Source organism: Hippocampus zosterae, chromosome 6 (assembly GCF_025434085.1).
Source record: "Hippocampus zosterae strain Florida chromosome 6, ASM2543408v3, whole genome shotgun sequence".
NCBI classification, from domain to species: Eukaryota; Metazoa; Chordata; class Actinopteri; order Syngnathiformes; family Syngnathidae; genus Hippocampus; species Hippocampus zosterae.
In genome coordinates this window covers 7,440,271-7,453,689 of record NC_067456.1, presented here as the reverse complement: position 1 = coordinate 7,453,689, position 13,419 = coordinate 7,440,271, and the positions used below count along the sequence as shown (strand labels likewise).

At 41.3% G+C, this 13,419-nt stretch overlaps 1 protein-coding gene across 1 annotated transcript in view; it reads right to left on the bottom strand.

Annotated features, from left to right (window-relative positions):
* Positions 1-4,258: 4,258 nt before the first annotated feature.
* The window catches only part of ghra (growth hormone receptor a), a 32,549-nt gene continuing 23,388 nt past the window's right edge, over positions 4,259-13,419 (bottom strand). Inside the window, exons 5-10 of the mRNA XM_052068488.1 lie at positions 13,101-13,279; positions 12,425-12,584; positions 12,227-12,317; positions 12,084-12,153; positions 10,463-10,692; positions 4,259-9,715 (exon numbers count right to left, since the gene is read on the bottom strand). Coding sequence (XP_051924448.1) covers positions 9,031-9,715; positions 10,463-10,692; positions 12,084-12,153; positions 12,227-12,317; positions 12,425-12,584; positions 13,101-13,279 — 1,415 coding nt within the window. The 3' untranslated portion in view covers positions 4,259-9,030. The remainder of the gene's footprint in view (positions 9,716-10,462; positions 10,693-12,083; positions 12,154-12,226; positions 12,318-12,424; positions 12,585-13,100; positions 13,280-13,419) is intronic.

The following is a 13,419-nucleotide window of genomic DNA, read 5'->3' as shown; positions in this document are numbered from 1 at the left end:
ATTGATTTTCTTGGAGACAGTGCTTTGGTGTCATCTTGGGCTCTTTCAGAAAGGTCACAAAAAAATGACAAGTGAGTTTTTTTTAGTGATTTTTTAGTCTTATGAAGAACATAAGACCCATTAAGGGACATTAATTCAAAGGTGAATCTTTTTTTTTCATGGCCATAAGTTTTTTTCCTTTATACTACATTTTCTTGCAAATTGCACACATCAAAACAAAGCTAAATGACTCCACTGTCACAAAGAGGGGGGGAATGGAGCAGGAATGACTTTTGTAATACACGCTGTGCTTAATGATGGTTTCTGCGGGAAGGCGAAATACCACTCAGAAATCTGATGCCTACACAGAGCAATGTATTCTAAAGTGAGTGTGTGAATTATCCAGTATGTGAAAAGACAGTGGAATAAACTTTAAATGGATCGCTTAATTCTTCTCTGTTCGCGCCTTTTGGACCAAGATGGCAACATGAATTGTTTGAATATGTTCAGATGACATTAAATAATGGCGTCAAACAAAGCACCTTCATTTTTAACCTTGTTTAAAAATAACACTGGTCAAGAGCAACTATTAGCTATTGGCGGTATTTTATGTCCGAATTGATACTATGACACACATACCAAAAGTGTCCAGCAGATGGCAACAAAGCTCCATAAAGCAGACAAAATCAAAATCTGCTCAAATTAAATGTATCAGGATCTCTAAATTATGGTTTTACTAAACACTTTATTAGGTACACTTGTACGATGTAATGAGAGTACAAATCTATTTTTAATTTGTTTGTTTTGGCAATGGTTTGCTATACACTAAACGCACAATGTGGAAAGACGAGTTTGCCCAACCGTACTGCATAGAATCTAGTTGTGTATAAGCAACAAACATCTCTGAGACAGGACACAGTGTAGTTCTACAAACTAAATCATAGCACACTACATTGAGTGATTAATAAAAGTAACGTTTCCGTGTTAAATGATAATTTACTCACGAAAAAAAGATTTAACAAATTTGTGACAGCAAAGCCTTACTATTTTACTGTAATTTTTGGGGGGTCATTTTAGTAATGATTCACTCTACAACGGCAAAGTGCACCATGTGCAGTTTGCATCCGTGCATCTGAATACCCTGCCAAATTGTATGTCCGAAAAGGTCAACAAACAAAAGGAGGCGATGAGTTAGACCGAGGTGCCTTGCTTATGTGGGCGTAATTGGGCTGAAGATCCAATCCAAGGGGGAGAGTGACTGATGGCTAATTAGGCGCAATGTCCTGTGAGTGGCGGTCAGTGTGATTCAATCAGCCCCCCCCCCATACAGAGCAACGGTACACAGCCTCCATCTTAATTGGCCAATAAGCTTTCTCCGGCTGGCTGCGGCAACCCCCCCTCCATCTTTTTCACTAACACTGAGAGGCCTGGAAGTGAGAGTGAAGCACACACACAACATTTGAAACCATTCACACAGTGTTCCTCTATGTGGATCACAAACAAGCCTGTCTTTTCAGCTCGCGCACACATGCGTATTGGACATAGACACACTTCGGGTGGAAGGTGCTCATCCTTCATTTAACGCACACACACACGCGCGCGCGCACTCCTTAAGGTTAAAGGAGGCCATGATGCAATTTTTCGCACACAAACAAAGTACGGGTACACATGCGCAAAACGTGAACAAAAGTGTCCTGCAAATTGTACACACGCGCACACACACACACAGTGACTTCGGGAAATATTCAGCTGTCCTTTGCTTTGAATGCCAGTGTTCATCTCCTTGTTAATGGCAAGTTGTGCAAAAAAAAATAATGAAACACTGACCAGTTGGACATCTCCATTCACAACTAATGCCGAGACAAACAAAAAGGATCAGTACGATTAAAATGTGGCAAATTTACATTTATTGTATCGCAAGCTTATCAATCACAGATACAACACTGACAAGGCTTAACTGCTAAGATAAGAACATCACATCATTGAAGTCCAACATTGTTCTTAGCGTTCTAACCCCCCTCAAGGTGGATGCAAATATGAATGCAACTTGAAACTCGCTCCAATGGTACCTTGACTTGTTACAAGTGTCCCAACTGATAATAGGGATATTTTGCTCTGTTTTGTTGTGTGCGGTTTGGCAGTTACAGTAGCAAAGCGTTCTTACAAAAAAAAAAAAAAAGGCAAGTGAGCTTGGTTCAGGGTGTTCATTGCCAATCTCAGCGGTTTATTGAGAAACTAAACATAAAACAACGACAATTACCGGTACATGCTGTGTATTTAACTAAACAACATACATTTACTCACGAAAGCCTGCTAGTTTAATGCTAAAAGCTAATGCTAATCACCCAAGGAAAGGGCTAACAAAATTAGCATTGATCTATTGTGGTTGTAACATAAATTTTGAACAACTGCTATTTGGACACAAGCGGTATACACACACGAACCACAATACTGGTAGTCACATTCTTTCCATTTTGCGAATAATGACTACCATTAGCCAAGTCGTGAGCATACCACAAGGTGCCACACATCCACTGAATGAAGGCCAAAAAAAGTGTCTATTTTTTCATCAATGAATGGGATTTATCATTCATGTCAATGGGGGAGAGTTGATATCTGTGTGATTTAAATTAAAATTGTGGAGCAAATTTAATTTGATAGTTTCCTCGCTGCCCATCTTCAAAGCCCTCCTCCCAACTCACTTGTATTCTTTGGCATTCGACTCAGCATGACTTAGATTTGTTCTTGGTTTTACTGTTTGGTGCTTTCTACCGCCTTTATTACCGATTTGTCTTACTGTTTATTGTGCATTTTAAATTGCTCCATGTACAGCACTTTGTATGCAGCGATGGCTGTTTGAAAGTGCTCTATAAATACTGTTGACTTGACTTGACGATTGAAGTTGGATAAACAATGCTGTTGAGCATGAACCTGGTTGGCATAATCGTCTGTTGGACTTAATCATGAAACAACAGCAGCAGCAACAACCCCAAGAAAAAAACTGAGGCCCAAATTGCCCAATATGTGATCAAGAAAAGCCTGGAGGCCGAACACATCACTCAGCCACACTGCCACAAGGAAATATGGAAACAATAATGACAACAAAGTAGTATAAGAATGCTTGCAGTGTAACTATTGAAACCAAAGCCTCCTTTACATCAGAGCCTTTTACACAAAACCCAGAAAAAGTGAGATATTGACACAATCACATCATGTTTGTGACATAAAATACTATTTGGATGGGAGAAGTGAGAGCCAATGTGTTTCATTTCAGAGACACCCCCCTGCCACTGCCCCCGGCATTCCCCTCCGCAACATTCCGCACTGCCTGAAGCTATTGCAGGGATGGAAAAAAGCTGGTTTTGAAAGGCAGTGTGATAGCAGCTTACACCTCCATCCAGCTATTCAAATCATCTTTTAAGCAAATTATTACAAATATACGTCACAGTTTATGATTCCATCAATCTGCCATCTTCCATCGAGCTTATTGATAAAGGTTCCTCATTCTCTCATTCTTAAAAAAAAAAGACGAAACTTAAGATGTCAAAGTCGAAATGTTATTGTTGATGTGTTGATGGACATGTTGCCATGAGAATTTAGTCGGAAAATATTAAAACATCAACAGTAAATGATATGACAACAAAAATAAAAAACACACTACTCCATGAACTATTTAAAAAAGAAAAATCACGTAACATAATGGGGAAATGATTTCCAAATTCTTTATAAAAACATCAAAGTTTTTCACTGAATATTCACTGTACAGTATTATCGAAATTCTTATGAGAATGTATCTAAAAATAATACCAACAACCCCCTACAAGTACCAGTTTTCCATAATCAATAATACAAACTAAAAGTAAACTGAGCTGGCATTTTCGTAAAACTATTTTTGTAAAATTCTTTCATTAAGAAAAAATTGTAAAAATACATTTTGAGTAAACCTGGTCATGTTTTCATTGCATGCTACTCATTTCAGATAATTTGTAATCCAACGTTGTGACTACGATTATATCATTAAACACTTGTCAGGAATATCACATACAAATGTTCACTATATTTGATAAACCAATTGAATATTGAGGAAAAATGACAAACCAAATGAATTCTCATGACATTTGAAACTTGTCGACGATGAATAACTCCATTTGACCAAATGTAGCATTTCAAGAAATTTTTCTAAATCAACCATTTATGTCAGCTTTAACTGTTTTGTTTTTTGTTTCTTGGTGCTCAGCTGTTGTCACCCTGGGACACGCAGTTTCCTAATGTTTCCAAGTCGCGATCCATTTCATTAGAAATTAAGAACAATACTCCTCAAAATAGGCCTCAAAATACACCACCTGAAATCAAATGTACAACGTATGATTAAAAAACAACAACAAAAAAACTGTTTAATGCAGCGCCAAAAGCATATTGCTAGCCATGACATTGCGCGGTATTTGTTTACAGACTACACTATAGTTGCTAGAACACAAGGAAGTAACATTTCTAGCATTTGCCTTATTATTTTGTGTGTAAACTTGGTTGCTCCACCTCTGTACTGTCCCGAGGGATAAAACATATATTTATGAATATGAATACATGCAACATATTCTACTGTCCACGACCCATCAGTTAACAAACCCCATATAGAAAACCATTAAAAAAAAAGAAAGGAAAAGAAAAATCCAAACAAAATTACCACATTTAAACACGTAATTAAAAAAACAGTCAAGAAAAAGCAACCTTTTGTATATAACCCTACTAAATTCTGACTCGAAGGCGGGATCTGTCGAACGTGTACAAAGTGCTGAGTCTAAAGTGTCTGTCACATTTCGAAAAAAAAAAGTTGCAATCACCATATGCACGAGGTTAAGAATGAATTTATTGTGAGCTGGCAATCACACTCACACACACACACACACACAGAGCTTGAAGAAATGATCTCTCGGCTGCTCGTCACTGATTGCATTGCATATATTCCAGTTTGCACACATTCACAGTGACAACGCTGAACAGAACTGCATTCAACAGGGCAACCCTGTTGAATGCAGTTCCCAGCATTTCCCAGCAGGAAATTCCCTGCTGGGAATTTCCTTCATTTTTTGGGGGGCAGTGGGGGGGGGGGTTGCCATACAACGGAAAACTTGTCCATATGTATCTGTCCATTCATACATTCATAACCGAGCAAATGGCATACTTGTCAAAGTCCACTGACATGCGCTCACAGTCACATTTACGCAAGCGTACTCACAATTAGTCATGCACTTAGTACATGTACGCACCACTGGCGGAGACAAGGGGGGGGGGGCAGTGCCACCCATGGAATCTGCTTGGAGACTCCCAGGTGCCACTCCAGATAAATGACATGTCACAGCAACGTGGGCTAACACTGTTTTAGAGGTTAAATGAGCACTCTATGGCACGGAGTTACAGTATATGTATGTTAGCGCCCTCTACTGGTAAAGAGTTCATACAACAGCTGATAGAAAATTATTTCCAAATTGTGTCAACGAGTTGAAATGAAAAAGAAACGTAACATCAACCGTGACCTATTTTCAGATTTTTGGAGGGTGAAAGTGGAGATTAGATATGTGTGAGTGATGTCAGCGTAGAATTAAAAGTAAAAGATGGGGGGATGGGACAAGATGAGTGTTTTCTCAACCAAAACAACATAAATTGCAGCATAATGTATTTTACTATTTCTACGACAGCAATCAAAACCTGTTCATAACTGAAAACCGTTTTTGTGGTATTTTTATAACAGGTGTTGCCAATGTTTTAGATGAACATTCAGGTTTTTGGGATTGGACTATTTAATAGAAAAAAATTGCAGTGAAAGTCAAGCTCAATGACATTATTAAGACCTGAAAAAAAATGCCAATAATTACGTGTAAACATGCACTTGTAATATGGGATTCATCAATGTCTGTAATTCACTCTTTTTTTAACATAACTTTCAAATCAATTGCCATTGGGGCTCCAACTTTGAAATATTTCCTTACAATGTTTACTCATAAATGTGGCAACCGTCAGCTAGTTACAACCTCCATCCCCCCCATAAAGATAATAAACTGAGCGACTATGATGTCAGAGCACCAATGTGCTATACAGTGACAGCGGTGAAGGAAACGGCATAACAGAAGATATGTCAAATGGATGTTGCCATCGTATTTGTATTTCACTACAATTAATTTAACATTTCAAAACGTGTTTTATCAAAAAGTAGGCTGCAAAGATTTTGACCAAGAGATTTCTAAATTCATTAATTTTATAACACAACATGGAAACATAAAATTCATTCAGTACTGAATGAAGGAATCCTGCCATGAGTTATGAAACAGACGTCTGACTGAACAGATCATGCCCCCACCCCTCGAAGAGAGAACCATTTTTATTTATTTACAGACATGTAAATAAGTGTGAGTAACTCTGAATATGAAGTGCACACATACACGGGTGTGCAAATTTTATTCAAGATTAAAATGAATGTGGATTATTGACAAAATATTTCCAAGTTTTTTGTTTTGTGGACACCAGACCCCAAAATACCAATCAACACTCGCATCCATACAGTACATTGACGCGCACGGGCTTACACACACGCGCACTTACATACTCAGAAACATGCACACACGCAATCTCACAGGCACTGACATTCACATGTGCTTAAATGTGAACAAGTACACACTGCAACGTAGTTGTGCACTTATGCACGCACGCACGCAGACACACACACACACACGTGAGAAAGGCAGAAAAATAAAAAATATCAAACATTTTCCCTTGTTGTGGGGTATCTGGAGAGTGACAGGGGGTGGCATTGGCCCAACCCTAAACACCACGTCGCTCTGCCCCATACTTGTACGAAGGCACTTAAATGCGCGCACACACACTATCATACTCACACAAACATACTGACACATGCAATTCCATACACATGCACTTGCGCAGGCACTTTAGCGCAGACGGACCATTTCCAGGTAGCAGGCGAGCAGCATTATTAGCTTTGCAGTCTTTTCCCACTAAATCTGAACGAAGCCACAATACAGTACTGCTAGCTCGCCCTTAAATGAACCTTCAGCGAATGCAGAAGTACCAGGTAGCAACATTATACAGGGCTGCTGTCACAAAATGAAATCTATTTAAAATATACTTTTTGTATTCCCGATAACAGTTAAAGAAAAAGCTCTTAGAAAACAATTACATTTCTGTCGGTTACTGATCATATTCAAATGGCGGCCAGCACAAGGCTGAATTAGTTTGATTTGTTGATTCAATTAGTTTGAATGGGCACTTTTGTGAAACACTATCAAAGCTTTACAATCATCACCCTCCTCCTTTCAAACACCCAAAAAAACTGTTGCAATCAGGCCGATTTGTGTATACAACTCTTTGTAACTTTTAAATCCACATGTAATTATAACCTGGTCGACTGGTTAGCATGTCCGCCTCACAGTGCAGAATCCGGTCCCGTCCTAACTCTGTGAAGTTTGCGTGTCCTCAACACACCTGTGTGGGTTTTCTCCGGATACTCCGGTTTTCTTCCACATTCCAAAAAAACGTGCACGTTAGGTTACTGGAACAGTCTAAATTGTCCCTGGGTGTGTTTGTGACTGCGGTTTGTCTGTTTGTCTATGTGTGCCCTGCGATTGGCTGGCAAGCAATTCAGGGTGGAACCCGCCTATTGGGCCAAGACTATCTGGGATAGCCTCCGGCACGGCCTCGAACCTCGTGAGGATAAATGGATCAAATGGTAAATGGATTTTATGAACGCGTACGCAGAGATGCTTCACCAGTTCACCTAAACATATTGCCGCCTCTGCAATTATTATTATTTTTTAGCCTAGTCTAAAGCCTATTGCAATTATTACGTCTACTAATTAAGCATCCGTCGAAACAGGCACGACAAGCATTGAACGCAACCGTGGAAAAGCAGTTGTTCACACTGTGTCGACTGACACTCCTTCACATTCTTTGGACTCAATCCATTCGCCGTCCCTGAATTATTTGACATAAACATATAGGAGCACATTTCAAATAACATCGTAAGGGTTGCAGTAGCTGAGCTGGTATAGGTTGATAGTGTGTGCGTGCGTGTGTGTGTGTCCGTCAGCTACATATACAGCAGCTTTCAAAGTATTGATACTAAGTTTTTTTTTTTTTAACGGCATAGAAAGCCATTCCTTCCGTTTTAAAGTACAGCTGCTAAGATTCCTTTGCGTAAAATGGAATTAAACATGGGCCAGGATCAAAGGGGGGGAACTCATTCCCATCCATGAACCGCGTTTCAGGATTTCCCTTTGGTCAGCCAACATGGCAATTTCCTTAGTGTCACCGAACGTCTCATAGCGGCCTCCTGCAAGGCGCCATGACGCCGCGTAGAAGCTCGTTTTATCACAGTTACGTTGAAGAAATTGTGTGCGCGTGATCGTTTGTAAAATACATTCATGCACAATGTTATTCATTCCCAGTCCACGTTTTCAATGTAAAGGTTTCGGCTCCGATTTTGGCCAAAGTCAGCTGGGATAGGCATGTCGACAAGTGCGATAGGAAATAGATGATCGGATGAGAATCCTTTAGCTGGAAAGCACACAAGCTTTTTGACTGGATTATTTGTCGTTGCGTTGTTCATTTTTATCCTGCAGGGTTGCGGTTTTCAGCTAAAAACTAAAAATAAAAAATGAAATTACAAATTCAACAAATAAACTATTAATCGTTGGACATGTCTTGAAAGCACACATTCTAAAGTTGTGTCAATTATGTACACTATTTAAGAAGTAAACAATGGCAGACGCTTCTTCTCCTGCCGTCTTCGAGCCAGGGCAACTGCGCGACTCTTTGCACTGTTAAGACTTCGGCGATTACCTAAAGAAGCGTCAAAATGATTGCTTCTTGAAAAACGTCTCTCCTACGTCGCTTGCAAGGAAACACAAAGCGCATGAAATACATTTCGGCGGCGCGGATGTAAGGCAGCGGGCGCAATTTCAACTCCCCTCCCGCCATTCTCAGCGAGTCAATCGGCCTCCAACGGGAGTCAGCTAACTTCCCAGTCTAAACGTGTTGCGTTCAAGGCGAGAATGTCCCGTGCAGGTCTGGGGTCACGTACCCCCCGGGCATGGCGGGGAGGGCTTTGAGGGTGTGCTGCGACAGGCACAACGGCGCTGACTGGATGGGAGGCGGGTCCAGCAGAACCCTGCGCTGGCTATCTAGCTCCTGTACAACCGTGTAGTCCGCTACGGGGGCAAAGAGCTGCGCCTGGGGGGAGTCGGGGGAGACGTATGGCGACTGGTAGGCTTCATTCGGCCTAGGCTCGCTGGGCTGGCAGCTCTCGTCGGGCATGGAGCAGTAAGGCGGGGTGCTGCTCTCGTCAGCCGGTTCCAAATCCAGGAGCTGAAACTGACGTTCCTTTTGCTTCTTCTCCTCCTCGCAGTCTTTCTTCCCTTTCTTTGCGTCTTCGTTCGAGGCCGGGCCGCCTTCCTGAGTTCGTAGTTGCTGGCCGGGGGACAGCACCACACCCCCGAAGGGCATGACGTTGCTGACCTGGGCGTAGAAATCCGTGGTGACCCAAGTCTGAGGAACTCCGCTTTGAGGGTGCTCCGGGGGTTTCTCTATTTGCTCTGAGTCCACGTAGAGGGAGGCTTCTCTGTGGTCGGGTTGGCCCGGGAGCAGCGTGGACGTCAGCACGGCGCCGTCTTCATCGGGATCATTCGATGCGTAAGGGCGGTCGCTGTCGCCGCCATCGTCAGGAAAGCTGATAGGACAGCAGCATATATGCGTGTTAACAAGTGGGTAGGGCTACATGATTTACAACAATAATCACAATGGTGATATATTGCGCAGACCTAATTATGATGCCTTTTTCCCTGAAAAAAGAAAAAACAACATTTTCTCACCAGAGCGGTAGTTCTCGCAGTCATTGCTCCCTCTAGTGGTATGCAAAAGGGTTGGAATGGAATTACGTATATAAATTGTTCTTTATGTTGGGCCGTTATGACTGAAATCATAACAAGAAGTCAAGAACTGTTGATTCAGCTCTAGTTTAAGTTACGATCACGATGGGTTTGGTCACAAGAAAATGCTTTGATATCTCTCTTATTTATTACATGTGAAAATTTAAATTTTTGGTCCACATTTTAGAAAGCATCATGGAAGTTGACATGTTTGATCTGCTGTCGCGAGCCACATAAATGATGTGGCGGGCCAAGGATGGCCCCTGGGCCTTGAGTTTGACACTCGTGAATTTTGTTTTCAAACATTGCCCCAGGTACAAATGTATTTCACTTGTGTGCTGAACATTTAACAGAATCATAGAATATTTACTGCGATTGGCTGACAACCGGTTGAGGGTGTACCCCCCTACTGTTTAAAGACATATACCTCGTGATGGACATTATTATTATTATTTTTATTTTTATTATAGAATAATAGTACCACTGCTTTTCGAGGCCTACTCCCCCCACCCCAAATTGTACAACTCTGGTAGAAATACAAGAAGTACCTGAAAGCAGTGGAGCACCCGGCTCGGTGTCCGCTTGACTGAGAGCCCCCTAACAGCCTCTCGGTGTCCGAGGCCTGGTTGTCCTCCTTTTCCCCAGTGTCCGGATCCTTCACGTCCACCTCGATGAATTCCACCCACGGCTCATCTTGGTAAAAGTCTGGCGAATACATGGGGCCGCCAACAAGACCTCCACCGCTAAGAATGAAATTCAGCTCATCCAACTTCCCTTTCTGCATGGAAACAAAATAACATTGGGTACACGAATGAGATCCAGTGCAAGAGCTGTAGCAAAATATTTATTATGGTTTTAGAGTGAGAGCTGCACAATGCTGAACTTACATTTGCTTTCATTCCTCACAATTAAAAACAGAGCTGTCCAACAGAACTTGTTAGTATTGTAATAAATTATGGTCTGTTCTTTTTTTCTTTTTTCTTTTTTTTTGCCATAATAACAGGCTCACACAATAAACAACGAGTGATGGGGCAAGGAGAAGTGGGCATTGTGATGAACAATGACACTAGCCCGTCATAGAAATATTATTTACAAAATGGGTTACATAACACATTTTATATTTCATCTTCACTTTGTTATGAGGGATTGGAGATTTTAGAGGCTCCGTAAAACAAATTCATTTATTTCCAAATACGCTTGAAGATGATTGCTGGAAACGTACGAAGAACAAGAACTGCAGTATGTAGTCCTCACTTGTGAAGCTACAGCATTAAATGTTTTTTCTGATTTTTTTGGAGGGGAGTCGCGGAGGAGGGGGGTGGGGGGTGGGCATAACTAAAGCTGTGCTGCATGACTCACTTTGGAGAGCGACAGGAGTCGTCCTCCTGCCGCAATATGTAAGAACTTGAGCATCATCCGGTGCAATTGAGACATGCCTTTAGCAAGCTAGCGAGGGCTACAGCAGGGGTGTCAAACTTATTTTTGTTGCGAACCACATTGTATTTACGGTTTCCCTTGGAGGACCGTTATGAATTTTAAGAAACCACATCAATATTTAATCACCTCCACATATTACATTCACAGCACACAACAAATTGATGGATCGACAATAGCTTTAAAATCGGAAGTCAAGAGTAATGACTGTTATTGTGAATTACATGACAAATTGAAATTTTGGTTCAGACTTTAGCAAGTCTCATGGAACTTGACATACTTGATTTGTTTTAGCGGGCCACATAAAATGATGTGGCGGGCCAGATCCGTCCCCCGGGCCTCGACTTTGACACCTGTAGCCTACAGCCTAAAAAGCAACCATTTTTCTCGGTCGTAGCAAAAGTATTTGATTGACATTTGACAGTCAAGTGGGATATCGTTAAAGCGCATTTAGTGGACACGGCTGCAGCATTTGAGAAGGGTGACAATGAGTTGATTTTTCAGAATTTTGAAGCCTCATTTCCTTGATTTGACAATGTTGGTAATCATTCAAATTTGGCAGGGCTATTAACAACGCTCTTCTCTGTGGTGTGTGAAATTTAGAAGACATTCATTTTCACACTACATGGTCTTTAGGGTGCCATAAATAAGGGTGCCATAAAGAACATAGATAATAATTACAATGACCAAAAAAATGACATTAATTAAAAAAAAAAAAAAAACGAACAAAGGTACCTTTAACAGCTCTGGATCCACGCCTTTAATTTTGGGCGCCGGAACCGGTGGCAACAGAATGACCATTAATCTGCAAAGACAGCAAATCCCACTTGGTTAAACAGCAAAATATCTTCCATTTGTGTGCGCATCGGAGTTCCTACCTGTGCTGCTGTGAGACAACAACCCACATGATGAGTATGACGGCGGCCACAACCCCCAAAACGATAACCAATGTGAGCAATGAAAATGCATCTACAAAGATGAACAAAAAGAAAAAAGAACAACACCATTGCATTGCATTGCAACCCACACAGGGAAACAAAACTACAAATGCACCAAAATTTGCGGAACAAGGTTACCTTTGTTTGGAATGCGAGAGACTTGAATGAAAATAGATTCACTGAAGTCTCCGAACTTGGTGAAGGCCTTCATCCTGCAGCGGATGTGCACCTCGTATACTTTTTCGACATGGAGTCCGTGGATAGTCTGCTCGGTTTGAGGCTGCAGCTGAACCTCCATCTGAATTTTGTAACAGAGATGCATGACATTAGATCGTGATAATTTAGAGGTTCCATCCAAAAACTGACACCCATTGAATATAACACAAACAATAATTTATCATTTGGATAATACAATTAAAAAAAAAATCAAATTCCAGATCTTGAGAAACTAGTTTACCCAAGAAACACTTCAAATTATTTTCAATACAATTTTAGACATGGTCATTTGAGAAGCATTTGCCTCAGCCACAGGTGTGAAACTCGAGGCCCGGGGGCCAGATTTGGCCCACGAGATCATTTTATGTGGCCCACAAAAGTCAATTATCTGCATTGATTTCATGTTTCTTGCTAACATAAAAAATTGGAGACCTTGCTCAGGCTTCCAGTGGCTTTAGGAGGAAGGAAACAAAACTATGTGTCCTGATTTGATCTTCCCCTTTAAGGTTGGAGGACACACATGTTGCGCTTGTGGCACCGACTTTATAACATTTGAAAGAAGTGTTGTGGAATTTACAAACGAGAAATGACGACTCACTGTCTCCCAGGTGCTGCTGTTCTTCTCTCGGTACTGGACCTCATACACGATACTCATCCAGCCCATCCGGACGTCAGCGGAGGCGGGTGGCTCCCATGTCACCATGACGTCGTAAGTGAGCCCGGAGGGACTTACATTCAGGCAGGTCCAGTTGAGAGCCACCGGAGGGTCAGGACGCACTGCCAGAAAAACGTCAAAACGTCACGTCACCCGATGCAGCCACACATATTCCACATGCCAGGAATCACTTGCTGTAAAATATGTTCAGTTGTACATTTTAATTGTATTGTTAATATGCAATTTAATACAACTAACCAAT